The sequence below is a fragment of the Camelus dromedarius genome, chromosome 12 (genome assembly GCF_036321535.1).
Source record: "Camelus dromedarius isolate mCamDro1 chromosome 12, mCamDro1.pat, whole genome shotgun sequence".
Taxonomy (NCBI): domain Eukaryota; kingdom Metazoa; phylum Chordata; class Mammalia; order Artiodactyla; family Camelidae; genus Camelus; species Camelus dromedarius.
Window position 1 is genome coordinate 4,298,991 of NC_087447.1, and position 26,041 is coordinate 4,325,031.

The 26,041-nt window shown below is 55.0% G+C and overlaps 1 protein-coding gene across 1 annotated transcript; it reads right to left on the bottom strand.

The window, feature by feature from the left end:
• Positions 1-478: 478 nt before the first annotated feature.
• IGHMBP2 (immunoglobulin mu DNA binding protein 2) lies at positions 479-26,019 on the bottom strand. The gene is made up of 15 exons (XM_031447899.2): positions 25,874-26,019; positions 23,989-24,158; positions 22,832-23,015; positions 22,519-22,616; positions 20,379-20,542; positions 18,681-18,875; positions 17,162-17,309; positions 10,945-11,119; positions 9,881-10,063; positions 9,564-9,682; positions 8,896-8,990; positions 7,813-7,936; positions 6,085-6,948; positions 3,765-3,937; positions 479-1,556 (listed from the first exon to the last, which is right to left on the bottom strand). Exons 1-15 carry the CDS (start codon positions 25,957-25,959, stop codon positions 1,359-1,361), a joined length of 2,976 nt encoding a protein of 991 aa, XP_031303759.2. The 5' UTR covers positions 25,960-26,019; the 3' UTR covers positions 479-1,358.
• Positions 26,020-26,041: the final 22 nt, after the last annotated feature.

Below are 26,041 nucleotides of genomic sequence, written 5' to 3' on the forward strand. Positions count from 1 at the left end.
GGGGGAGGGATCCGGGGGCGAGCCCAAGTCGGGAGGGCGAGAGCGGAGGGGCGAGCCCTCGGGCTGAGCAGGTGACGGGGAAGGCGTCAGGCCCACCGCGGAGGGTGGACCCCCAGGTGCCGGAGAGGCCCCCGCCCTGATGCCAGGCCCTCTTCTCAGCAGCGGCTCGAAGGCAAAGTGCCCTCCTCCCCACTATCTTTCCACCGAGCCTGGCCTTGTGTTTCCCTCGTATGTTTACAGCTCTCAACCTGCCAATCTGAAACTTCCATTCTAGTCGGTGTAAAAGTCAAGCAGATCAGTAACGTCTTCTCCCCATCACCTATGACAGGACCAGAACTTTCCCGGCTGCGGCCTGACACCCACCTTCCCCAGCAACCAGAGTATTCAGAGCAAACACTGGCTCACCTGTGCTCTCAGCCACTTCAGAGAAGTGACACTTTGAGCAAAGAGGGGAAGAATGTTCACTTAGACACAAACATACTGTGAGCCGCGTGCATATGTTTTTATTTAATTTTTAAATAATTTACATCCCTTTGAAACAAATAAAACTCTGAGACTAAAATAATACATCCGTCTGAGGTTCTCTCAACAAGGGACCCCGGAGGACACCTCCGAGAGGGCTCTGGACTGCAAGTGTTACCCCTCCGCCCTCGGGGACGGCTCTCTCCGCAGACCACCACCGGGCACGGCGCCGAGGCCAGGCTCACACCCGCCAGGCCCGACCTCCAGGCTTCCCGGAGCTGGGAACGGCCAGAGCTGTGTCTGCTGCCCTGCGGGGCCAGGGCGGGATCACTGCAGCCACCAGGAAACGGAAGACAGAAGCGGCCTCGGCGAAGTCACAGCGCCGATGAAGGGTGAGCCGGCCGCACGGGGACACGCGGGAGAAGGGCTGGGCGTCCTCAGGCACCGGCTCCCAGGGCACAAACTGAGTGCTCAGGTGCCGCCCTCACCTGACAAGCTGAAAGCTGGCCAGCCCTGGACAGTGGGGTCGTCACTTGTACAGAGCCTGAGGCCCAGGCGCCTCTCCAAGGGAACAGAGCCTCCCCGACCCTGGGCAGCAGCCCAGGAAGCTGATGGCAGGACCAGGACGCAAGGAAGGGGGACGGTCCAGGGCAGGAGTGAGGAGGGGGCGTGGCACTGCCAGGCCCACCCCAACACTGGCACTGAGAAAGGGCTACAGGCCCCAGCTGCGTGTCCCCGGGCCTCTCCGCCACCTTCGTCACGTCAGAGAGGCTCATGACCGCGTCCGCCCACAGGCACCTCACCCCGCCACCCAGGGCAGATGGTGCAGGTCTGGTGGCAACACTGTCACCAGCAGCAGCTACGAGGAACAGAGGGCAGTGTGGGACGCCCAGCCCTCACTTCCCCTTCTCCTTCCCCTTGCTCCTCCTCTGGCCGGTCAGCTCGTCCAGCTTCCTGTCCAGCCTCCTCTGGAGCTGGGCCCTCTTGGCAGGGTCCAGGGACCTGTCCTTGGTCCCACTACCAGCGTAAAGGACTCCTTCCCGGCTGATCCTCTGCCGGGCATGGGTGTGAGCCCTCTCCCCGCAGCCGTGGATCTGGGAGGACAGGACAGTCAGTGCCAGGCCGGGTAGGGACGAGGCCCCGAGGGCTGCTATCACAGGGCTGGGGACCATGAGCCCCAGCGCAGACCTCGGAAGGGCTCCCTACTCTTCCTGCACATGGACCCTCGCCTGCAGGCTGCCGGGGGCAGTAGGGAGGGGACCCCCCACCCTGGCAGGGCTGGCGGCTGGAGCCCAAAACCCATCCTGCAGCCCTGCCCTCGGCTCAGCCCAGACAGTCCTCCGAGCCGAGGCCAGTGCGGGGCAAGTCCCCACCCCTCCCCGGCAGGGCAATGTCATGCCACTTAGGTGGCATTTAAGGTGTCAGCACACTCGGCGGAAACCGCACTGTGCAGGTCAAGCGCCTTTCCGCCCGATTAGCTCACGGGCGCGTCTCCCGAGGAGGAGCATCGTCAGCTACGGATAAACACTTCTTTCTCATGACCCAAGTGCCAAGTGCTCCACAGCTCGCACCAGCTGACGGGTCCCCGCTGCGGGCGGGTGTCACACACTGCGTTTCAGTGAAGCTCCAGCCCGACTCCTTCCAGGAGGAGGGAGGAGGGAAGAGCTCACTCGGCTTCTCCAGGTGCCGGCACCACGTCCAGTGCTCAGCACGCGTGTTCTGTGATTCCTTCTAGAAAGCGGAGGAGCAGCCTGAACCCACTAAAGCCTGTGCTTCCTTCGCTGCCCAAAGGAAGGGTGTTTGCCTTGGAAACCGCGAGGTGGGTCCCATGTTCAGACCCAGCAAGATCCCAGGACAGGCAGCTGGTCGGCTCCTCTGGCCCCGTGCAGGTTCCCCGAGCCCCCTGGGCCCGCCCCCCCCCGGCACCCGTCCTTCCTCTGCCCCTTCTGGGCGCCCCCGCCCGCAGCCCCCAGAGACAGACGTGCAGTGGTACCCCGTCCACGTGGCCCAGGACCCCAAACCCACCGCCTCACAGCAGCACCGAGGAGCACAAGCCATGCATGTGACGGGAGCCGGCGCCCAAAGCCCTCACTTGACCATTTCTAAATGTTCCAGATAAAAGTCTAACATTCCGTGCACCTTATGAACAGGCTTGACCATGGAGAGGCCACGCCACTGTTGGAGGAGGGCCAGCCTCTCACCCCGGGCTTTCTGGGTTCAGAGACGAGCAGAGCCACCCAGTGGACGGCAGCCACGCCCCCCGACCTGCAGAGAGACTCACTGGGACAGACCTAGCCCCTCCACGACGGCGTCGCCTGCCCCTCCTCCCCCTTCCGAGAGCCCCACTGCCACCCTCCCACCACCCAAACCAGAAACCCAAGGGCCACTTTGGGTCTCTGACCTCTTCTCATCCTTGACATACCACCAATTCAAGGAGCTCCAAATTCATCCCCATCCCCAGGGAGACCCTCGAGGTCTCTGGCCCACATCCCTGCAGTCACTTCCCACTGCCTCCTGGCCTCACCTGCAGGGCCACTGAGTCTCCGGCTCACAGCTCTGCTGAACCCCCAACGCTCCCCACTGCCCTCAGGACGAGGCTTGACCCCTCGAGGCAGCTTGTTGGGCCCTCCTGGGTCTGGATTCTCACCCTCACACATGACCCCCAGTGGCCCAAATGCCCTGCAGCTTCTCCCCAGGGTTTCCACATGTGCCACCCAGCCCAGTTCCCTGCCTGTCACCTGTCAGGTCTCAGCCCATGTTACTTCCTCCAAGAAGTCCACTCTGATGGGCAGCTGGGCAGCCCCGCTCCCTGCTGCCACCCCTGGGTCCCTCTTTGGAGCACACGATACCATGTGCTGGCCTCTTATTGGCTCCCTGCCGGGCCCTGCACCTCCCAGGGCAGAGATGAAGTCTGCTCTGACCCCCAGCTCCCCATGCCTGGCAGAGGCCCTTCCCACTCATATGCACTCAAGGAACAAATGAAAATGCGGCCAGGCTGCCAGCCCACTTCAGACCGTGGGCCAGAGGCCCCCTCCCACCTCTGCTAAGTTAACCCACTGATCGGTCCCCAGGACACTGGAATAAAATCTCCTGTGCCTGAGCTCCCGCCAACTCGGCTGTAACTCAGCGCATCTGGTGTTTTACTTGCTTGTGCCCTGATGTGCTCTAAACAAATCATGAGTCGGTGTCGGCTTTGAGACACTGAGAGTTCACAACCCGCTTCCGTCTCCATTTGGAGCCCATCTACGGGGAACAAAGCCCACCACCCCTGCCACACCCTGAGCCCACAGTGGGCTGCGTACCTCGGGCAGGTGGTGGCTGAGGCAGTACCGGCGGCCGCAGTGCTGGCAGAGCTGGCCCAAGGTCGCGACACTGGCTGTGCACTTGGCAAGGCCACAGGTGTTATCAGCCTTGATGGCGGCCGAGACTAGGGCGTCAAAGTCCTCCTCGGCGGGCAGATCCATGGCTGTGAGTCCTGCGGGGAAGGGGCGTCACTCAGATGGGGAAGGACAGAGCAGCAGAGGAGAACAGTCCTGCTGGGCCCGCGGTGGCTTCCTGCCCTCGGGGTCACAGCGAGCGAGCAGCTGCACACTCACTCCAGCAGGGTGTCTGCCCTTCACTGAGCCAAGGACCAGGCGCCCGGCGGTGTGAGCTTGGGCACGGGCTCCTGGAAGAGGCTGGCAGGGCACGCAGCGTGCCTCTGAAAAGTGCATCCTCTTAAATCCAGAAAAGCACTTAAATAAGGAGATATTCCTTTGTCATTAACTATCAAGACAAAAACCCTAAACAAATGAGGGTGCCACACAGGGGAAATGGTGAATTGTGGCCTGTTCACAGGCCCCGGGGTTAGGACACTGTAACGTCTATAACCAGATGCACAGAAATCTCCTAAAGTTGCAGGAAAACGCTCAAGAGTGGAAAAGAGACGCGATTACGTATAGTCGTAGTTCTACAACGTACACACACGTGTGATAGACACAGACTCGGAGATGGGATGACACACAGGAAACCATGGGGAGGAGTCTCCCAGCAGCTGACACGGATCATCTGGGGAGGAAGAGGCAGGACGCGCTGGCGCAGCACGTTCCCAGCTGTCCTCCGTAAAGGGCCCCGAGGTGGCCAGAACATAGGTCCCAGCGGCTGACCTCGGGGGGTAGGGGGCACACGAGGAGAACTGTGATGCCTCCCAGAGCCCCATTCACCTGCAATTGCCTCGTCCACGGTGGCCATTGCAGTCCTTCGAGGCAGACACTACTTAGCCATGGTCACCTGTCCATGGGGACACGTCCCCTACCCTGTGCCCCCAGATGGGCTATGAAGCTGATGCTTGGCCACGCCCCTCAGAGCAGTTCCAGGAGGCAAGAGACGGCCCGGGAGGCACCCATAGAAGAGAGTGATCAGGCCACAATCCAAAACAGTCTTGTAAACATGGTGCTGGCCAGCTGTCCTAGAGGACTCACACCCGCCCAACCCTCCCACAGGACGGGCAGGGCCGCCCGGAGCCCCCGGGCAGGGCCCATGCAGACGCCACGGGGCAGCCAGGGGCTCCATTCGGCCGCCGCTTTGCTGGTGGGCCTCCAGCCGTGGCCCTGGGGTCTACTTAGGCTGCGCCCTACTTCTCAGCTGCTGGGACATCAGCACAGAGCTTGGAGACCCCTGACTGCACAGGTCACATACGAGCCTGAGGGGCAGATGGCTTCTGAAGGTGGCTGCTCAAAGAAACGCTTCAAACACCGAGCAGAGACAGCATCCCTGAAATGGGACATAATCTCCCCTGGGCGCTCTGTCCTCAAATGACCACACCTCACACCGACCTCCGGAAGGCAGGCAGGTCCTCCGCTCACACTCCCGGCTCCCGCCCCCAGGGCCCTCACAGGCTCTCAGCCTGGTTTAAAGAGGAGAGGAGCATCTCTTTCCCAGCCAGATCCCCGCTCCCCGAGGGCGAGGTGGCGTCAGCCTTGCTCACCAGAACAAAGCCTGGCACGCAGGAGCGCTCACTAAATGTCGTAGACGGGACCTCAGGCCCTGGGAGGCCGGCTCTGAAACCAAGAAGCCTACTTGTGCAGCTCTGCTCAGAGGAATTAAGTGACAGGGAGAAGGAGACCAGCTCCACGGTCTTGCCAAGAGGGAAATGGCTCTGACGAGAGCTCACAGAAGTTTCCAGAAAATCCAGGCTGTGACCACCAGGTCTTAGAGCTCCGTGCCCACAGATGTTCAATCACAGTGCAGGCTGAGGGCAGAGCAAACGGCCCACGGGAGACCCCGCATAGAGCCAGCATGGCACAGGATGTGACAGCAGGGCACGCAGCCTGCCTGGGACCCTGTGAGAGCCCACGGAAGGAGGGTTGGGGTCCGTGACCGCCCTCCCATCTGGAGGGCTCCCGTGCCCACCCCGCCTGCTCCTCTAGGCCCTGGCCCTGCAGCGGAGGCCCTCCAAGTTCTTCCAACCTGCCAGTCCCTGCACGAGGCCACTGTAACCAGTCACTGCCCTCAGGGAGCTCAGACCACACACAAAACGCAGCATCAGGGAGACGGCACCACCAGGTGGATCGCAAGCAGGGTGGGGCAAATCCCTGGTTAAGGGGACCCCACGACTGTGTTCTCGCCAGTTGACCGACTCACCTTTTGCTTTCTTCTTCTTTTCTGGTAACTTCCGCAGCCCTGAGCCCGCGGCCTGCGGCCCCTCCCTGGTCTGCTGCTCCTGCCGGCCCCTCGCCCTCTGCAGCCTTTCCAGGTGTAGGGCCCTCAGGTCCAGCTGGTCCCGGCTGCCCGGGCCCCTGATGGGGGGCTCCGTCTGCTCCAGGCTGGGGGGCTCCGTCTGCTCCGGGCTGGGGGTCTCCGGACAGACTGGGGCCTTGCTGTCGGTGCCGGCTGGAGGCGGAGGAGCTGCAGGGGCTGGCAGGACTCTCTTGCTCACAGTTATGAACCTCTCCTTCCCTTCACCAGAGCTGTCGTGCCTCAGCCCCAACTCCTCTGCTATCTGATGTACCCTCATCCTGTCGTGCGAATTCAGGGAGGCAGGAAACTCCAGTTGCGTTTCCTCACTCGCCACAAACTCCGCTATCATAGCCCTGAAGTGGTCTGCGCCATCTCTTCGGGCTCCCTCGGGGCCACCTGCATTGACGCTGGGCTGAGCATGGGCCTTGGAGCCCAAGGGCACCCCGCCCGGCTTCTTCCGGCCTGGCCGGGCCCCCACGGGCTGCTGGCTCCCAGGGGCCTTCCTGGCAGGCACAGCTGAGCCCTGGGGCTTCTCCCCAGCCTGGCCGTGGACCTGGGGACTCTCGTGGGAGTAGTTTTCAGGGACAATGTCGTCCAGGTACTCAAAGGCAGTGCGCACTTCCCCGTGCTCCGTGAAATAATCCACCAGGGTCTTCAGGAAGGCGTGGTTGCTGACAGTGTGGGAATCGCAGACGACCGCCACATGGCGGCGTGCACGGGTGACGGCGACGTTGATGCGTCGGTCCTCAGCAAGGAAACCAACTTCACCTACAAAAGAGCCGGGGTGGGTGGAGGGTAGCAGAGACTAAGGAACAGGAATCGGGCTCTTCCCCCGAGTCAGCAACCATCACCCAAGAAGGCCCATCTCGCCGCTCCGTCAGCCTCCCCGGCACCATGCCCCCCGCCCCTACAGAACCATGGGGCCACGTCCACTCACGCACCACCGCCTCCAGCACGGTGCCACAGTACCTGAGGGGGCTCCTCTCCAGTTAGTACAAATGCCTCTCCCTACGCCCTGGCCTGGGAGACAGCCCCAGGGACGGGCTGTGGCTGAGACACGAGGGCAATGCAAGGGGCGTTCCAGTACCTTCCTTCTCATCCGCTTCCAACCTTGTACTGCACCCGAGTGACAAAGCCCCTGAACCAACAACTGTTCCTGGGGACAATCTTCTCACCAAATGGAGCAGGCACCAGCCCTGACAGCATGAAGCCGTGCCCTGAGGCTAAATGCACCCTGAGGCCAAAGGACAAGCTCTGGGTTTAGGGCCGCACCTCCGCAGCGGGGAGCCCAGGCCCCCCCAGCACGCCGAGCTCCCAGCCCACAGCCCCCTCCGGTCTCTAGGCCCCCACGCTGTCCCTCCTGCTGGAACACCTCTCCCCACCCGCCGACGTGGCTCATCCTGCCGCGCTGGGCTCGGGTCACCTCCTAGGACCACTTCTGCTAACTGGGCGCTGGTCCCAAGCGGGTAACCACAGGGGCCCTCGGCACGCCGCTCTCACCACCGGCTGTCCCGTCGCTCTCCCGCCTGACGCTGAGCTCGGAGGACAGAGACCACCTCCACCGCCACACGTGCAGCAGCAGAAACCCTTCCTTCTGTGCTCCCCTGGAGGACCCTGACGAGCACTACGCACCTTTCCTGTTGGATCTGACGAAGGACAGTATCACGGCCTCCTTCTCCCGGCCCTGGAAGCCATCGACGGACTTAATTTCAAGCTCGGGGTGTCTGTGCGCCAGGCTCTGTCTGAGCAGGTCCACCTGAAAACAAAGCAAGGCCGTGGCCTCCTCACAGCCCAGGTCAGGGGGCTTGGACACCCGGCCCTTCAACTCAGCGGAGGCCTCGCACAGCAGAGCTGCCAAGTCCCTGGGGAAGCCCAGCAGGAGCCTCGGGGTGACGGCTTCCAAGACCCACCCTTCTCCCAGGCGCACGTGAACCGGCAAAATTACACACGGAAAGGGTCAGATGCGACCCCACACCCCGACACTGACGTTTCACCACCTCTTTTGGCTCATGACGACCATCCCCTCACACAGCCCTACATAAGATGCCTCTAAACCAGGATGCCAGCATCCACCAGCCTCATAGTCCTTTGAAGCAGGTGCATTTTTCCTACCAAAGGAGATAGGCTTTGCTTCATAAGCACACAGACACTAAGAGGAAAACGTGAGAAAACCCAAGAGAAGGGCGACGCCTGTTGCTTCTGCTGGCCCACCACCTGCACCCTTCTCCAGGCGACAGCGGCCACCCGACTTTCCTTAAGTGCCGTGCTCAGCCCTACGGTGTTCCACAAACTGGGAGGGGCAAGGACCCAGCTCTCAGCCACATGACGTGCTCCAGGATGGGACAACCTGAGCCAGACCAGGAAAATTCAAAGCTAGGACTCCTGTGGGAAACCACGTAAAAAGATAGGCTGCCCCCCAGGACTGCCTGTCAGGACGACGTCAGCCTGAGGCTGCCCAGCCACCCGGGAGAGCAGGCTGACAACGAAGCCAACGTGGGGAGCCGGGCGAGGGCTCAAGACGGGGCAGGACAGGTCAGACAGAGGCTCCTGCTGATGTCATCTGAGCCCTGGATCCAGTCCTGATGTGTCAATCCCAGCCTGGAGTTTTTGGTCACAAGAGCCCAGAAATCACCCTTTTTCTTTAAGCTAAGAAAGGGTGGCTAAGTGGCAAAGACACGTGCAGAGACGGTAGTGGGGAGGGGTGTGCTCTCTCACCTGCAGGTTGTACGGAGTGATGACAGCAATGTCGCCCGCTCGGACGCCAGCGTCCACCAGGGCCTGGACGTGCAGGCTGACGAGGCGCACTTCACCTGGGGAGTGAGCAGTCTTCAGTACGAGGGCCGCGTGAGCTGACACCCGTCAACCTAGCATCAACGCTGGACCTCCTAGGTGCTGTGCTGTCTGTTACGATGACCTTGCCCTGTGCCTGAGGCAGCTTCCCAGGAGCTAGTACCCTGAGGCAGGGGCTGCCAGATGGAGTACAGGACGCAGGAGGCCCAGCTGAAGTGCGCCTCCTTTCTGACGGAAGCTGGACCAGGCATCCTGTTTCCCTGGCAGGCCTGTGAGCGAGGGTCTCATCCCAAGGCCGAGCCAGGCAGTGCTAGGCCGCTTGGTCCACAGCGAGAATACACGATGCTGCCCAGGCTGACCCGCTCTCTTGAACCGGTCCCGCCTGTCCATTTAGGAGAAGACTGATCATGCCCAACCTCTGCGGGCGTCTGGCTCAGGACCCCTGCCCGCTCCCCCGCCACGTGCCCCCACCTCCTCTCCCCCTCCCTTCACTCAGCTCCTCCCCAAAGTGGGCAACTAGAGGGGCTTCCGTTTTTAAAGAGGAACTCAGGTCTATTTAAACAAAACAGCTGACCCTTTCCAAGCAAGCTCACCAGGGTTCCCTTTAGACTGATCATCCTCCTCTTCCAGTTCAAACAGCCCGCAGCCGGCCGTGTCCACCAGCAGCAGAGGAAGGCCCGTCTCCTCCGTGGCAGCCACTCCCGGGAGATCTCTGCACACGGCCAGAGACAGAACATGTGAGGCCACGGCGATAATGCAGCTCTGGGGTCCAAGAAACAGAGCCCGCACTTCCCTTCCTCCCCGCGGCACAGGCCCTCCCACAGGAGAGCGGGGCGCACAACCAGCACGAGGAGCCGCAGGTAGAGCAGCCCAGCCCAGCACCCAGCATGACAGACACTGCGTCACTCACCGCAGGAGGTGCCTGGCCACAGAAGGGTGGGCTGTGAGCTGCCCACGGTACAGGGCCTGCGAGGCCCACTGCATGATGGCCCCGTGCATGCGGTACTGCACCGTCAGTGTCCGCACCGTGCTCCCGCCGTGCTCCTCCGCCAGGCGCTCCATCAGGCTGAGGGACAGCCCCGCCAGCGCAGCTCTGTGCCCGGGGAGGAGAGAACAGGGCAGGAAGGCCTGAGCCCCCGAGTCCACCTTGAAACTGGGGACGATGGAGGAAAGCAGCCCCCAAACCTCAGACGCAACTTGTTCCCCACTTCTGATCTGGTCCTAGTCCTGGGACCTGAGAACATGTGACTTTACGTGGCCCCACCGAGGGAACTTCAATTCAACAAGTAGGGGCTGAGTGTGCACCAGGTTCTGAGGCCGCAAGGACCACACCACCCAACCCTGGCCTCCAGGAGCCCACAGGCTGGCAGAGCTTATGTCTGGACAAGGAAGGGTAGTGAGCTGGGCAGGGGATGCAAGCAGGAGAGGCACCGAGGTCGGCACAGCCAGCGTGACCAGAAACACCGCCCTGCCCCGCTGGGCTGCTGCCCCAGCACTGCACAGCCCGAGCACCTGCTCACACAGCAGGCTGGACGTTCACAGAAGGACTTGAGCTCAGGATTCCTTCTAAAACCGCCACTTAGAGTGCAGCCCTGGGCACGTTCATGACCTCTGCCCCCACCACCTACAAGCCATTGGTCAGCTGCCTGCTGCCCACGCCCTGCTCGCTGGTGACCTGGGACAGATGGCTGCCCCTCCCTACTCGAAGAGCCCCCATTTCTGGAATAGGTTCTTCTGTGTGGGTGGACTGAACTGTGCCTTCAACCAAAACATCCCCAGGGTTTTCCCTTCCCCAGAGCGGGAGCTCAGACACCCAGGAAGCTGCCTGCCCGGCACATACCCCTAACTAAATACACCAGCTCTGGCTTCCCAACACAACCTAGAGCTCCAGGTAAGCCCAGGGCTTCCTGGAGGACAGACAAGGGGGTGGTGGGTGAGGGGCAGAGAAGGGCACTCCAGGCAGAGGGGTCTTACTTGTGAGAGACTGTGGTGGGGGGCAGCTGCTTGTGGTCTCCAGCTAGGATGCACTTTCTGGCCTGCAGCAGGGGGATCCAGCAGCTGGCTTCCAGGGCCTGGGCACACTCATCGATGACCACGATGTCGAAGTGGCCATCAGGCAGCAACTTCAGAGGGCCGTCCAAAGAGGCGCCTGATGGAAATCAGAACTGTAAGCCTCTACAGAAGGCACTGGCTATGTCATAACAGCTGTCGTCATGCTGAGAGAGACACGCAACAAGCCGCTGTTTCATAATCTAGCCTCGCGCTAAGGCCGCGAGTAGTATGTCTGCATCCCGGGACAAAACTTGGGAAGGACATTCAGAAGCTCGTGGTGCCAGCCCACCTGTGTTTAAGGGTAAAGTGGAGTGTCCCTAGCCACGGGCCACTCCAGCGTTCAGTCACCAAAATTAATCACCCCTTTGGGTGACTGGAAGGCTGTCTTAATTCTAAATATTGTCTCTGTATCATTTTCTAAATTTACAATTTAATTCTCTTCTCAGGTATTTTCTTGGACACACAGAACGTTAACCGCTGAGCATTCACCCAGGGAAAAACCCCCACGTGTCTGACAACATGAGACCACCACCCCGACTGCTCTGACGCGGAACACAGAGCGGGACAGGGGAACGAGGTCAGGTGTGAGCGAGACCCAGCCCCACCCCACACCAACTCTCGCAAACAGTGGTGGGGCCTTGGGCAAGCCAGCCAGCCCTGGGGCCTCATCTGCCAAAGTGGGCAACCCCTGTATCTCGCAGGGCTGTTAGGATGGCACATGCTAACACAGCACACAGGTGCCCTATAACACACACACGATGTTTAAGTACATATACAAAAATGCAGCATGTGTATCACATAACACGTGTGAAGTGCCTGCCACAAGAAGGTGGGCTTTAGTAAATGCTAAACACATTAGCTCTTGCCCTTTTCCCTAGGTTACTTACACTGAGATATACACACACACATATGTAAATATAAATGCATACATATTGCTTTATGACTAAGATCTATATGCTGATAAATGTCCTGAGGTTGGCTTTTCAGAGACGGCCAGGGAGAGCGTCTGTAGAGGAAGCAGAATGTGGACCGGGCTCTGGATAACGAAGAGATGTGTTCAGATTATGGATGTGACTTCAGGTGCAAAGGGAAGCATTTCTAGGAAACTCATTCTGGTTTCCCGGTCCAACCAGGAGGGACCTAAAAGGCCACGTGCTAACCTTTTCAGCAAGGTGTGGGGGGGAGCTGTGATTTCCAGCCAGGGCTGCATTTAAAGTCAGTCAGAGAGCTACGTGTAGAAGAATGAAATTAGAACATTCTCTAACACCATACACAAAATACATTCAAAATGGACTAAAGGCCTAAAGGGAGGACCGGATGCTATGAAACCCCTAGAGGAAAACAGGCGGGACACTCTGACATAAATTGCAGCAATGTTTTTGAATCCGTCTCCTAGAGTAACAGAAACAAAAGCAAAAATAAACAAATGGGACCTGATTAAACTTAAAAGCTTTTGCAGAGCAAAAGAAACCATAAACAAAACAAAACAACACCCTGCAGACTGAGAGAAAATACTTGCAAACAATGTAACTGATGGGGCTTAATTTCTAAAATATACAGACAGCTCATACGGCTCAGTAACAGAAAACTAAACAACCCAATCAAAAAAAGGGCAGAAGATCTAAATAGACATTTCTGCAAAGAAGACATCCAGATGGCCAACAGGTGCATAAAAAGATGCTCCACGTAGCTAATTATTAGAGAAATGCAAAACTACAATGAGGTATCACCTCACACCGGTCAGAACGGCCATCATTTCTAAGCCTGTGTAAGTGCTTACGTATAAGTATATAATTGTATAAATATTTCAAAATATATTTATATAATAACAATTAAAAAAAAAAAAGAATGGCCTATCATTAAAAAGTCTACAAACAATAAATGCTGGAGAGGGTGTGGAGAAAAGGCAACCCTTCTACACTGTTGGTGGGAATGTAAATTGGTGCAGTCACTATGGAGGACAGTATGGAGATTCCTTCAAAACCTAAAAATAGAGTTACCATACGATCCAGCAATACCACTCCTGGGCATATATCCAGAGAAAACTCATAATTCAAAAAGACACGTGCACACCAATGTTCATAGCAGCACTGCTTACAATAGTCAAGACGTGGAAGCAACCTAAATGTCCATTGGCAGATGACTGCGTAAAGAAGATGTACTCTATATATACAGTGGAATATTACTCAGCCATAAAAAAGAATGAAATAATGCCATTTGCAGCAACATGGATAGATCCAGAGATTGTCATACTAAGTGAACGCAGACAAAAAAAAGACAAATATCATGGTATCACTTACATGTGGAATCTAAAATATGATACAAATGAGTTTATTTACAAAACAGAAACAAACTCACAGACATAGAAAACAAACTTATGGTTACCAAAGAGGGAAGGGAGGGAGGGATAAATTAGGAGTCTGGGATTAGCAAATACAAACTACTATATAAAAAAATAGATAAGCAACAAGGTCTTACTGTAGAGCACAGGAAACTATACTCAATATCTTGTAATAAACGATAATGAAAAAGAATCTGAAAAAGAATACGTACATGTGTATATGTATGTATTGTGTATATATGTATAACTGAATCACTGTGCTGTACACCAGAAACTAACCACAACGTTGTAAATCAACGATACTTCAACAAAAAATGTTTTTATAAAAAGTCAGAGAAGGATGTCAGCAGAAACAGCTGAGTAAGGACCTCTAAAAATCCTCCCCTCCAATAAAGCAACGAGAACACTGGCAAAACTATCAGAACCAACCTTCTCAGAACTCTAGAAATTAACCAAAGGCTTGCAGCAATCCAGGAGCATCTAGTCCAAAAAATGGCTAACCCTGGGCAGGACGAGTGGGCTCTGTGGTCCCTACGCACAGGCACTGTTCCCCGGCTCCTTGGTGGCCTAGAAACAAATGGCCTGTGATCACAGTGACAATCAGCAGCCTGACTCATGGGGGGACAGAACTCCTTCCAAGCCCCATCCCCAAAGAACTGCCACCATCAGAGCTGTCTGCTGGCTCCCTGGAAGGTCCCACTGGCAGGACCGTCTTTATCTGACCTGACTTGGAGCTTGGCCACTGCAAACAGCCCTCTCCCCGGGACTGCTGGTGGAAAGCAACCAGAGGCCAGTGCTGCACACCAGTGCTCTGGGAGGCAGTGGATAACAGCTGGAGCAGAAGGCCACACTCATGAAGGGCCGCGTGCTGCTCGGGGAAGACCCAAGGGGGCCTTGAGCACTCACACCTGGCTCACCCCGCAGCTCTGTGCCAACAGGAGATGAAGGCTGGGTCAGAAGTCGCCTGGCTGAGCGCTACAGTGCTCCCCAACACACACAGAGCTCTCGGCAAAGACCAGCAGACTTACTGGTCCCAGGACTTCAAGGGCATCTATCTAACCATTGCCTGACCACAAAGCCAAGTGAGCAGGGGCTGCAGCGGCCACTCAGGACGCAGCGCACAGACTTCACAGAGCCAGCTCAGGAAAACCACTAGACAAACACCAACAACAAGGAGCAGCAACAACCCTGGGGAGGGAAGAGAACCTGACCTCCAGAGCCACCACGCTGTTCTTCAAGATACTCAGTCTCCAACAAAGAAATCACCCACAAGGAAACAAAGTAAGGCCCAGATACAGACAAAAAGCAACTGACGGAAACCGTCCCTGAGAAAGCCCAGGTGCTGGCTTACCAAGCAAAGACTTTAATACCAGTGACTTTAAATACGATCAGAGCAAAAGGAAGTCACAGCTGATGAAATAAAAGAATCTAAGAATAATGTCTCACCAAATAGAGACTCTCCATAAAGAGCCAGGATTTTTTTTTTAAACTCTGCAGCTGAAAAGCACGATAACTGAAATTCACTGGACAGGCTACACAGCAGATCTGAACAGGCAGAAGACCCAGCGAACTTGAGGACAGGTCAACTGAATTATTCAGTCTTGAGAAACGGAAAGAAGAACGAACGAAGGGAAACGCGCAGCGCCTCAGAGACCCTGGCGCGCCGTCGCGCCGTCACACACATCGATACACACTCAACAGGGGTCCCAGAGGGAGAGCAGAGAGCGAGGGGCCGAGAGAACATCTGAAAAAAAATGACTGAAAACTTCCCAAATCTGATGAAAAACAATGCTCACATCTAAGAGACTCAACACACTCCAAGCGGTTCCCTCAGAGGCAGCCGCACCGAGGCTCATAGTCAAACGGCCAAAAGGCAGAGAAAGCAGCGAGAGAGAGGCAACCTGTCCCTACGGGGGTCCTCGGTGCGACGGACACTGCCTTCCCGCCAGAAACCGCGCAGGCAGGAGGCGGCGGGGACATGTTCACAGGCCAAAAGAAGGAGGCTGTCAGCCGAGAATTCTGCCTCCAACAGACACTCAAACACAGACAGGAAAAAAGACACCCCAGAAAGAGGGAAGCCAAGGCCCACCCTTCAAGAAGTGCTGAAGGGTGTCCTTCAGGGGCAGATGAAGGACGCCAGACAGTAACTCCAGTCCACAGGAAGCAGCGAAGAGGCCACCAGGGGCAACGACGCAGGGAGACACAGAAGGCGGCGGCACAGTATTTCTGTAGCTCTTTTCTTGTCCTGTCTGATTTAAAAGACAACTGGACAAAGCAATAATCACAAAGTGAAGCAGAACCCGGACTCTGTTCCTTAGCGCAGGTCCCATGAGAGGCTGCGGCAGACAGACCCCAAGGCGACCCCCGTGCCCCTGGCCTCCTGGTACTCACACCAGCTATGACCCCCAGTGCCTTGCTTCTAGCCCACAAGACCTGGCAAAGGTGATGGGGTGTCACGTCGTGATAACATTACACAAGGTTATAACCCAGCTTGCTAGAAGACTGTTGCTTGCTAGCTTTTAAGAACCAAGTGGCCACATTAGAAAGGTTGAAAGCAGCTAAAAGTTGTCTCCAGCTTAAGCGGCTACTTTTAGACCAGACATGGTAGATTTCAAAGAACATGACTAGGGATAAAGAAGGTCGTTCCACAATGAAAAACTGGCTAACTAATAAAGAGAACACAACGTTTACGCCCCTGATAAAAGAGCGACCAAGGACATGGAGCAAACACTGACAGAACTTCACGTAGAGACAGACAAACCAAATAGTCGCAGGTGATTTCAACACCCCTCTCTCAACAAGCGACAGGACACGTACACAGAAATCAGCGAGGACGCAGATGCGCCGTCAGCCATGACAACGCTCCAGCAAGACCAAAGAGCACACTCTTCTCAAGTGCATGTGGAACACTCACAAAGACCATATTCTGGACCATAAAGTAGGTCTCAAGGAAATGGCCCAAGTTGCACACAGTATGTCCTCCGCCCACAAGGAGCTAAATCAGAAACCAGTGAGAGGAAGATAACCGGAAAATCCCCAAACATTTGGGAAGAAAATAACACACTTCTAAACAATCATGGGTCCAAAAAAATTAAAAGGGAAATGAGACAGTGTTTCACAATGAATGAAAATGAAAACACATCAGGATTTACGGGTGTCATGAACCCAAACACGCGGAAACCCGTACAGCACTAAATGCCCACAGTGTGAAAGACAGCAGGTCCCAAGTCAGCATAAGCCAATGCCCTCAGCTCCCACCTCAAGACAACAGAAATTGAGAAGTGAATTAAAACCAAGTGAGCAGAAAGGGACACAGTAAAAATCAACACTGAAATCAACGAAACACAAAACGGGAAAACAACAGAGAAAAACCAGTGAAGCCAAAAGCTGGTTCTCTGAGATCAATAAAATTAAGAGACCTCTTGCCAGCATGTCAGGAAAAAAGAAAAGGACACAAATCACCGATATCGGAAACGAAAGCAGTGACATCGCTACAGACGCCACAGACGCCTTCAAAATCACAGGGGGCCCTACGGACAACTTTGTGCCTATAAATTTAACAATTTAGATTAAATGGACAAATTCCTTGAAAGACACAGGCTGGCTCACTCAAGAAGAGACACACTGAATATCTCATTTCAATTAAAGAAATGGAATTTGCAGTTGAAAACCTGCCCACACAGAAAACTCCAGGCCCAGAAGAGCCCCACTGGCACATTCTACCCAGTTTCAAAGACAATTCCACAAACTGGTCCCAGGAGACCCAGGAGGGGGGCACGCCTGCCGGCTGCGCCTCACCTGTGTTTGTGGCCAGGACCACGCAAGCGGCCGTCAGGCTCTGCAGGGCAGCCGCCTCCTCCCGCTCCTTCAGCTCTTTCCTCAACAGCCTGATCTCATTTCGAAAATCACTCCTCTCTCTCTTGTCCTGGGTCTTCTTGTTTTTCAACTACAAAGAAAAGCAGAGGGAACATCAGAATTCTGATACGACCTCAGACTTACTTAGCTCTTTTTAATTTGCAAACGGCTTTTATTTATGGTCACTTGCTCCACTTCCGTGAGTCCCTTAAAAGGCGCTAAAAGGTCAAAAATCTTTCCTGAAGGAGCAACAGATCCACGCAGTGGCATCCTGACCTCAGCACCACTGTCACCTGCACAGCGGAGGGAGAAAGGGAGAGTGAGGTCCACGAAGCAGACGGCGTTCTCAACTGGGACCTGAGCCAAGACCAGCGGTCGGACCCCAGCCCCAGTCCCGCCCTGAACAGAGTCATCAGACCTGCTCTCGGGGAAGAAACAGCACCTGCCCACGCCAGGATTTGGGTTTTAGCAGCTTTTACACAAAGAGAGGCCGAGCTTCTCTCAGTATCCCTCACCTGTCAAGAGATTAAAGTATTTTCTTCAACCCAAAAAGTGTTTCCCTGGACCCTGCCTTACTTCCACACTCAAAGACACGCAACCCTCTCCTCATCTGTGGCGTCTGCCTGGAGCACGGAGTCCGGCAGGGGTGACAGGAGGGGTGCCTAACTTACAGAAAAGAAAATTCCAAAAAGAACTGATTTAAAAAGGAACAAGAAACGGAATTACTCACATCTGTGAGAGCACAAATCCCATCACTGCATATTCCTACAGCACCTTTAACCCCGAGTGACACACGTGTGCCCTGGTTTCCGCCCCTGGTGTTCCCGCTACTAACAGGCCCACGGGAACGCCTGCCTCTCCGCACCAGGCCTGTGAGGCCAGGACTCCGAGGAGAGGAACGTGAGGCAGTGAGACCAGCGGACGGTGAACAAACACCTAAGGGGATGTGGGGACGTGTAAACCAGAGGACCCATGAGCTCAGAAGTACTAAACTGCCCGAGGAAACTCGGTCTCAAACTGGCTTGTCACCTACCTTGTTCTCTTTACAAGGATCACGTAAAATGGACCCAAAAATTAGGGACAATACATATTTTCCGAATTTTCATTTTCAGTCTGCCTGTTTTTGTTTGTCAATATTATCCAGCCAACAGGATCAGTACTCACAGAGGGAGTGAAGGGTGGGGGTGTGGGGGGAGGCTGTTCAGGACCCTGAAGAGGAATGTTTCCCGTAAGACACCTGCTCTCCTCTTCATGAAACTACCTGAAGACAGGTGAGTCCCTGTTAAGCGCTGAGCACAGGTCTCTGTCAAACGTGGGCGTCCCGACGTTTGAAATGATTAAGTGACTCGCCAAAGGCCAGAGAAGGGCGAGAGGAACACAGGCAGACGTCCCGCGCTCCGGGACCGACGGCAGAGGCACACGCTGCACGCAGCGCGGACACAGCGGGGTCACACTCAGAGACCTGGTCGATGTCCCTCCGGATGTCGGCCACGATCTGGGCGCCATCGCTGCGCGCTAACACCGCGTCCAGGGAGTGCCGCTGAATGGACTCCAGGAGCCGCGCGGGGTGCCCCAGGCGCACGATCCTCTGCTTCCACCGGGCGAGACGCTCCACCAGGTTGTCCACGGCGATGTTAGAGGGGGCGCAGCACAGAACCTGCGGAGCACAGCTCAAACTCAGGCTCGTGATTTCTTTTTTAATGAAATCACTTAAGTTTACATTAAAGCAAACAAAGTCTGCAAGAGAGGTGGATGGAGCGCGCACCAGTGGGGAAGTGGAAGTGGAAACGCACAGCGGAGAGGGCGGACGAAGGCAGCCTGGAGGCGCACGTCGCTGCAAGCCGACATGACTTCCAGGCAACCAGGCCTCAGTCTCAGGAGCCTGTGAGCCTTCCAAGCCCAGGAAAGTTGACTTGCAACGGGAAGGAATGTGCCCAGAGACAATCAGGGTGGGACATCCGTCTCACCCCCAGTCAAACCATTTTATCATCTGACAAAGTGGAACCTTTCTGAATGGGCTCAAATCCTGCTCCCAGAACTGCAGTCCCACTCTTAGGTGGGGTGGGGCTGGCAGAGGAGGTGGAGGGGTCAGTCCCTACCCACGCCCACCCCTAGAGCAGGAGGCCACGGCCAGCCCTCCCAGCACCCTGGCTACGCCTCCACCCCACCCAGGTGGCCTGGGCACATCTGCGCCACAGCGGGCACACAGGTGCCACAGAAGCACCCAATTAAACCCCCAAATCTGCTTCCCGCCAGTAAGTCATCTTTTACAAGTTTTCAAACATCTGTGCCAAGACACTCTGTGGGAAAGCACTGGACGTGGCTTTGTAACCAAGTGACACACTTCCCTGCAGCTCTAAGGGCCGCAGCTCTGCCCACAGAGAGGCGAGGCTCGGAGCAAGGGCTCTGGGAGTGGGTCAGCCCAGGTTCAACCCCGGCTCTGCCACTCACTGCTGAGTGACAGCACACGCGACCTTGCTTCTCAGTTTCCTCTGTAAATGGGGCCACACAGTCCCTGCACCAGGTCAAAGGAGCAGCACAAGGGAAAGCTTAGGATGATGCCTGGTCTGTAAGAAACACCCAGTGTCACCCTAAAAGTCAGTAGCCAACGTTTATGAACCAGAAATTTTTTTAAAAAGCTTTCCACGTGCTCAGAACCCGTGATGACTCGTGTTGATGCAGATGAGGATAAAAGATCCTTTCTCAACCATTAAAAATATAAGCGAACAATAATGTTATATACGTGGATGTTATATTCCACATCTCAGAAACCAGTGGTATCAATTAACCGGACCATCTGATTAACTGAAACACGTCTGTCCCCCTTGACCTGCCGCAGGGCCTCCTCCTGCAGGGCACAGACAGGCTCTGACCGCCCCCATGCCCACGGCATACCCAGCATGCCAGGCAGGGCCTGGACACAGAGCACGGGTCCTGGACGATGGCCTGGTCTACAGTAACCCGGACCTCAATACCCCAGACAGACATTCCCAAGCGTGATCCCAGAAGTCAAAAGGGCCCAGCCCAGCGCTCAGTCAGAAAACACTCAGGATCGCTCCGGACCAAGCCCACCCGAGCCCAGGCCAGGGCCCCACTGAGCACCTGTGAGCTGCAGCCCAGGGCGATGGGTGCTGATGGGGACCCAGCGCCCACTGCCCACCTTCGAGCCCTGTTTCACAGCTTGAAGAATGATTTCGACCACCGTGGTGGTCTTCCCAGTGCCAGGAGGCCCATGGATGATGGCGAGTTCTTTCTGGGATAGTGCGAACAGAACTGCCTCCTTCTGGGAGGCGTCCAGGGAGGCGTTGCAGAACGTCAGCGGGGCTGCAGGAGAAGCGGCAGTCAGGACCAGCTCCCCACCACCACCACCACCACCCGGCATTTCCTCCCTACACCTGCACAGATGGGGGCGAGCAAGGCACCAAAGACAGAGCTGGACTGCCCAGAGCTCAGCCGGTCAACACAAAACCTGCTTTGTTTCCACAAGCTCTCTCCTGGAACTGGATGCTGCAGCCCGGGGACCACAGGCCTGCTTCCCGAGTCAGGTCTGGCTGGAATGCAGCCCCGCCCGCCCACTCACACACTGTCCCTGGCTGCTTGCTGATATTTCAGCCCAAAAAGCTGAAAATATTTACCATCTGTCCCTTTATTGAAAAAGTCTGCCAAACCCTGCTCCAGAATAACAGATTTTTCTGCAGTAAATATTTCTCAGAACATGTTCATTTCTACCATATTATCCCTTTTTATTTACCCATGAAATGACAAAAACAAATGACAAAAAAGAATTACTAGTAAATCCAGGACCTGTGTCTGCTCTGAATCTTCTGCGACCAAGAGTAATTATCTGCTATTAACTACTATATATAAAAATAGATATTTCAATTTTAAAAACATGCTAGAAAACAAATACATTTAAAAAAAGGTTAAAAAACAAATTTCTTCCGTATAGCACAAAGAACTGTATTCAATATCTTTTAATAAATTTTAATGAAAAAGAATATGAAAATGAATATACGTATGTATGTGCATGAATGGGACATAGTGCTGCACACCAGAAATTGACACGTTGTAACTGACTATACTTAAATTTAAAAAAAACAGTTATCTGCTTTGTATGTGCGGTGCTTCAAAAGCAAACACCGTTGTCCCAGCCTCGAGCCCGCAGCCCCACCACGCGGTGCTGGTCGCACAGAGGTGAGTGTGCTGGACCCAGGAGCACCTGGTGCTGACCCAGACAAGTAAGACTGAAACTGACTTGGAAAAAGGAATAGAGCATCCAACCCAAAGTTCCAGCCTGTGTCCCACTCCGCGTCCCTTCTCCCCTAGACAAGACGTTAGCAATAACCAGGACACATCGTGTCCCTTAAAACACAGCAAATAAAGCGCTAATTCCGTGTCCAGCTCACAGTAGCCTCTCAGTAGATATTTGGCAGAAATAAAACATTACTGTAACACGAGTGCTTCTGGGACGTGAGAAAGTACAAAGCAGCCCTGAGCTGAAAGCCGTCACATGGCCAGTGTATTAGCACAGGTGTGACGGGAAGAGGGTGCAGGGTGGCCTTGCTGTTAGAGTGACTGAGGCTATGCTGTAAAAATCGGCAAAGCCCAATATCTAGACGACTGTTAAATTCTGGGCAGCTGCTTAATGAGATGATAAACTCTCAGCATGAGGTTCTTCAAGACACTGAAGGAGATGAGAGTGCAGAGGACACACTGTGTGTGTGTGTGTGTGTGTGTGTGTGTACACAGATGTGGAGAAACGACCAGAAGAATACACACACACCCGTGAGGCTAACCCTAAACGGCAGGTTTCTGAGTGATTTGTTTCCCTCGTTGATACGCTTCTTTATTTCCGAAGTTCTACGACGAACACATATCACTCTTACAACTAGAAATAAGCTGTCTTCAATTTGAAGGATGCTGAGAAAATAATTAAATGCATTTGGAACTGAGACTTCACATACACACAAAAAAAATGCCATCAGGCATAAAGTACAATCAGCTAGCCTCCGTTTTCACAGGGCACTGAGCTGGAAGAAAAGTCCTGACATTTTAAAATAAAATGTTTAGACATATTAGAAAAAAATCATTTAAAAAAACCAGTGAAATGAGCTACTTCTTTGACATTGAAGGACAGAGTTAGTTCAAGCAAGTCACACTAAGAAACTTATAAGGAGACACGAAGGTAGATTTCTTCTCACTGCACATCCTCAAACCCCTGCTAAAACAGCCCACGGTCACAGCATTCTCGATATTGTCCACAGTGATTTCAATCAGAAGAAGAAAACCACAGCTCTTACGTATTTCACTGGCGGGACAGGGGGCTGCTCCCCCGAGAAGGACCTCTATGAGTGAGGATGCAGGGCCAGAATGGTACTTCTTTAGGGTAATCAGAGCCCTGCCAGGGGAGAAAATGAAAATTAGGCGCTTAGTGAGAACCAGCAATGAACTCAGAGCCAAGTCCCCACCCAATGCGGCCACCCGCAGCCCACCGTCTCATGCGAGGGGTGCGCGACCGACCCCAGTCCAGACATGCCTGCTTGCTTTCGACCAGCAGGAGTGAGATGTGTTTAGGGAAAACGTTACTTGTGATTGCCAGTCACACACACTTACTTTTTCAGTCGCTTATAAGTGATGTCATTGGCAAGTTTTAACAGTCTGTAGGAATTCTCTCGGTCCAGACTCAACTGGAGATCATGGGACTCATCAAAGGCCACCGTGACCAGTTTTGGGGTGATCCGGGTCAGGATCCCCGTGGCCAGCTGACCACTTTCGTCATATAGACCCACTATATCGCCTGCAGACACAAAGGCCAGTTACACAGAACAAAGTTCAATGTGAATACCTCATATAATAAATTTCAGCACATTTCAAATACCGCATCTGTTAGTTTCATTAGAAATGCAATCGGCAGCAGTATAAGAAAAGACATTTTTAACTAACATCACATATGAAAATTTACTTGAGCTCAATAAAATATTGAAAACAAATGTAACAGTCAATAAAATATTTAAAGTGCCTACTCTGTGCCAGGCACTGTTCTAGGCACTGGTCTGTATTAAGAAAAAAACATAGACCCTGCCCTCACGTCAGGGAGGAGAGGAATAAATACAAAAACCTCTCAGGTGTCAGTGCCGAGCGCCTCAGGAAAGATGAAGCCCTGGGTCGAGGAGACGAGGGTGCCATTTTCGAGTGTGGGAAAGGCCTCTCTGAGGGGTGACAGGTCAGTAGGTGGGTTCTCAGTGAAGCACATGTAGGGGAGAACATTCCAGGGGGAAACAGCACTGGTGGCAGGGGGCCAGTGGTGGTTTGCTGCCCCCTCAGCTGGACCTCTCACTCCTGTGATAACTGTTTGGGGACTCGCCCATCGCCAGGTGAGTCTGAGGGGCCCCCCCAATGCCAGGGACAGAGCGCACCATCCACACCTGAGCCCATCAGAGCTCCACATACCCCCTGGCCAGTGACTGGCTCAGGGATGGACACAGGTCTAGATGACCAAAAGCCTCGTGATGGCTGAACTGAGAACTCCCTACTGTCATGCTTTCCTCTCCAATTGATCACACGTAACCCGGTCTTCACAATCCACACCTCAAGACAGCAATACTCAGTGCATGCCCATGTTGAAAACGCACAGCGGGGGAGGCGCAGCACAGCGGCAGAGTGCTCGATCAGCACGCAGGAGGCCATGGGCTCCGTCCCCAGGACCTCCATCAAACAAACAGCAGTAAGCTAATTACCTCCCCTCACAAAACGAAACAAAATGTACAGACCAGAAGTAAAGCCGTTACTGGGAAGCACGGCGGCAGACGCGCATTTCCTGGGCTCAAAGGCGACCAGCAGCCGTCCGTACAGCCCGGTCTGCTGGCTTGACACCTGCAGCTTCAGCAGACAAACGCCTCGGCTCTGGAGTTCTTTCAGAGGCACGTTTTCCTGCCAGGACCTGGGAGACACCCAATGTGGAGACTTCAGTATTTGTACGTTTCCAGTTTTGACTTCCAACCAGGCAGGAGGAAGGCAAAAGGGAGAAAAAAAAAACAGATGGAGATCTGTGCACAGGCTCTAAATCTGACCAAGGAAATTCTGAATCAGCCCCCCTCAAACCTGCTCCTCCAAGAGCCCCAGTGCACCCTGAGACAGACCCTTCACTCTCCCTTATCTTTTCTCCTCTCATTCCCACATCCTGGGTCCCACATGTCCCTGAGTCCGACCAGGTCCCTTCCATTTATACCCTGAATCCACTTCTGCCTCTCCCTTGCTGCCACAGCTCTGGCTCAAGCCCACATCACTGATCGTCCAGACTAAACTGAGCCTTCTAACTGCCTTACCTCTGGGTCCTCCCCTTCCAGTCACCAGAGGCAGCCTAAATGCAAAGCGATTCACTTCCCTGACCTGCTCAACTGCACTGAGGGCCACCCTCTGCATAAGAATATAACACAAGCTTCTCTGCAAGGCCTTTCGCAAACCGACCCCTGTCCATGTCTCCACAGGTGCTGACTCTGCACTCGGCCCCGGGCTGAGCACTTTACTTAGAAATCATTGTATTCCCGCCTCACTGGTTTGCAGTGAGAATGATCTCGTTTTACAGACAGGATAACTAAGGCTGCCAAGTGACACAGCCACACATAATGGGGGATTCGACTAAGGTCAGTATGACTGCAAATGCTCTTAACCTCTGTAATCGAAAACCTTTAAAACAAATCCTCTCAACTTCTGTAGTGCAACAGTTGAATGCAAACTCTGGAATCAGCCTGCCTGACCTCACATCCTGACCCGACCTGTGTTACCTTGGGCAAGTTACTTAGGCTCTGTATGTCTCAGCCTCCTTAGACATAAAAGGAGAATTACAGTAACATACTTCACAGGGCCGGCATGAGCTTCAAAGGAATTAACGTACCTCAAGTGCTTTTACAGCCCTGTGTCAGCTCTCAATGTTTCAGTAGTTCAGAAACAAGCCCAACTCTCCAGGGCTCCCGACTTCGCTAGAAGGGCTGCCCTTGGTCCCCAGATCTCTTCCAGAAATGCTCCGCCCCCGCATCCACCTTAACTCCCATTGTTCTGCAAGCGCAGCTCGGGGACCACCTCCTCCAGCAAGCCACCCTCAACTTAATGCTCCCCAGGATCAGATGTTCCTCCTCCACGCTCCCACCGCACTGTCTCCACACATACACACACACAGCGTTAGCATGTCACGCTGGAAGGGAACTGTTTACGCTTCCATCTGCCCCTTCTGCTCACACCCAGCCTCTAGGTGACCGTATCCATGACTCTGCCTCACTCGGGGCCTGGCACAGAACAGCAACAAACATTTATCGGGTGGACGAATAAGGAAGAGGGCTGAGAACACGCTGGGGATCGAACTGGGGAGAGAGACAGAATCTACGAGTCAAAGTTCAGAAGGGGACTTCAGGCGGGGAACAGAAAGGGCTTCCCGAGGGTCCCCAAAACGTAACAGGCTGCCCTGGGGGTGAAGAGGCTTCCATCCCCGGAGGCGGCCGAGCCTCCTCACAGCCGCGGTCGGGACTCGAGGGGCCAGGAGAGCAAATCCCTGCCCCTGGCCGGTCAGGCCGAGCTCCACAGAGGCTCCGCCCGGGGTCTGAGCTGGGGGCTGGGGAAACCGCCGGACCGACCCCGAGAGGCCCGGGCAGGCGGCCGTACCTGCGCTCCTCAACCTCCGCGTCTCTCTCGAGTTCCAGCAGGTCCAAGTGCTTGGTCACGAAGCTCTCCACAGCCGCCGAGGTCATGGCCGCCGCCCGGTCCGGGCGTGGAGCCGCGGAGGTCCGTTTGCCGCACGGGGCGGTGCTTCCGGCCGGGCCCGGTGCGTCG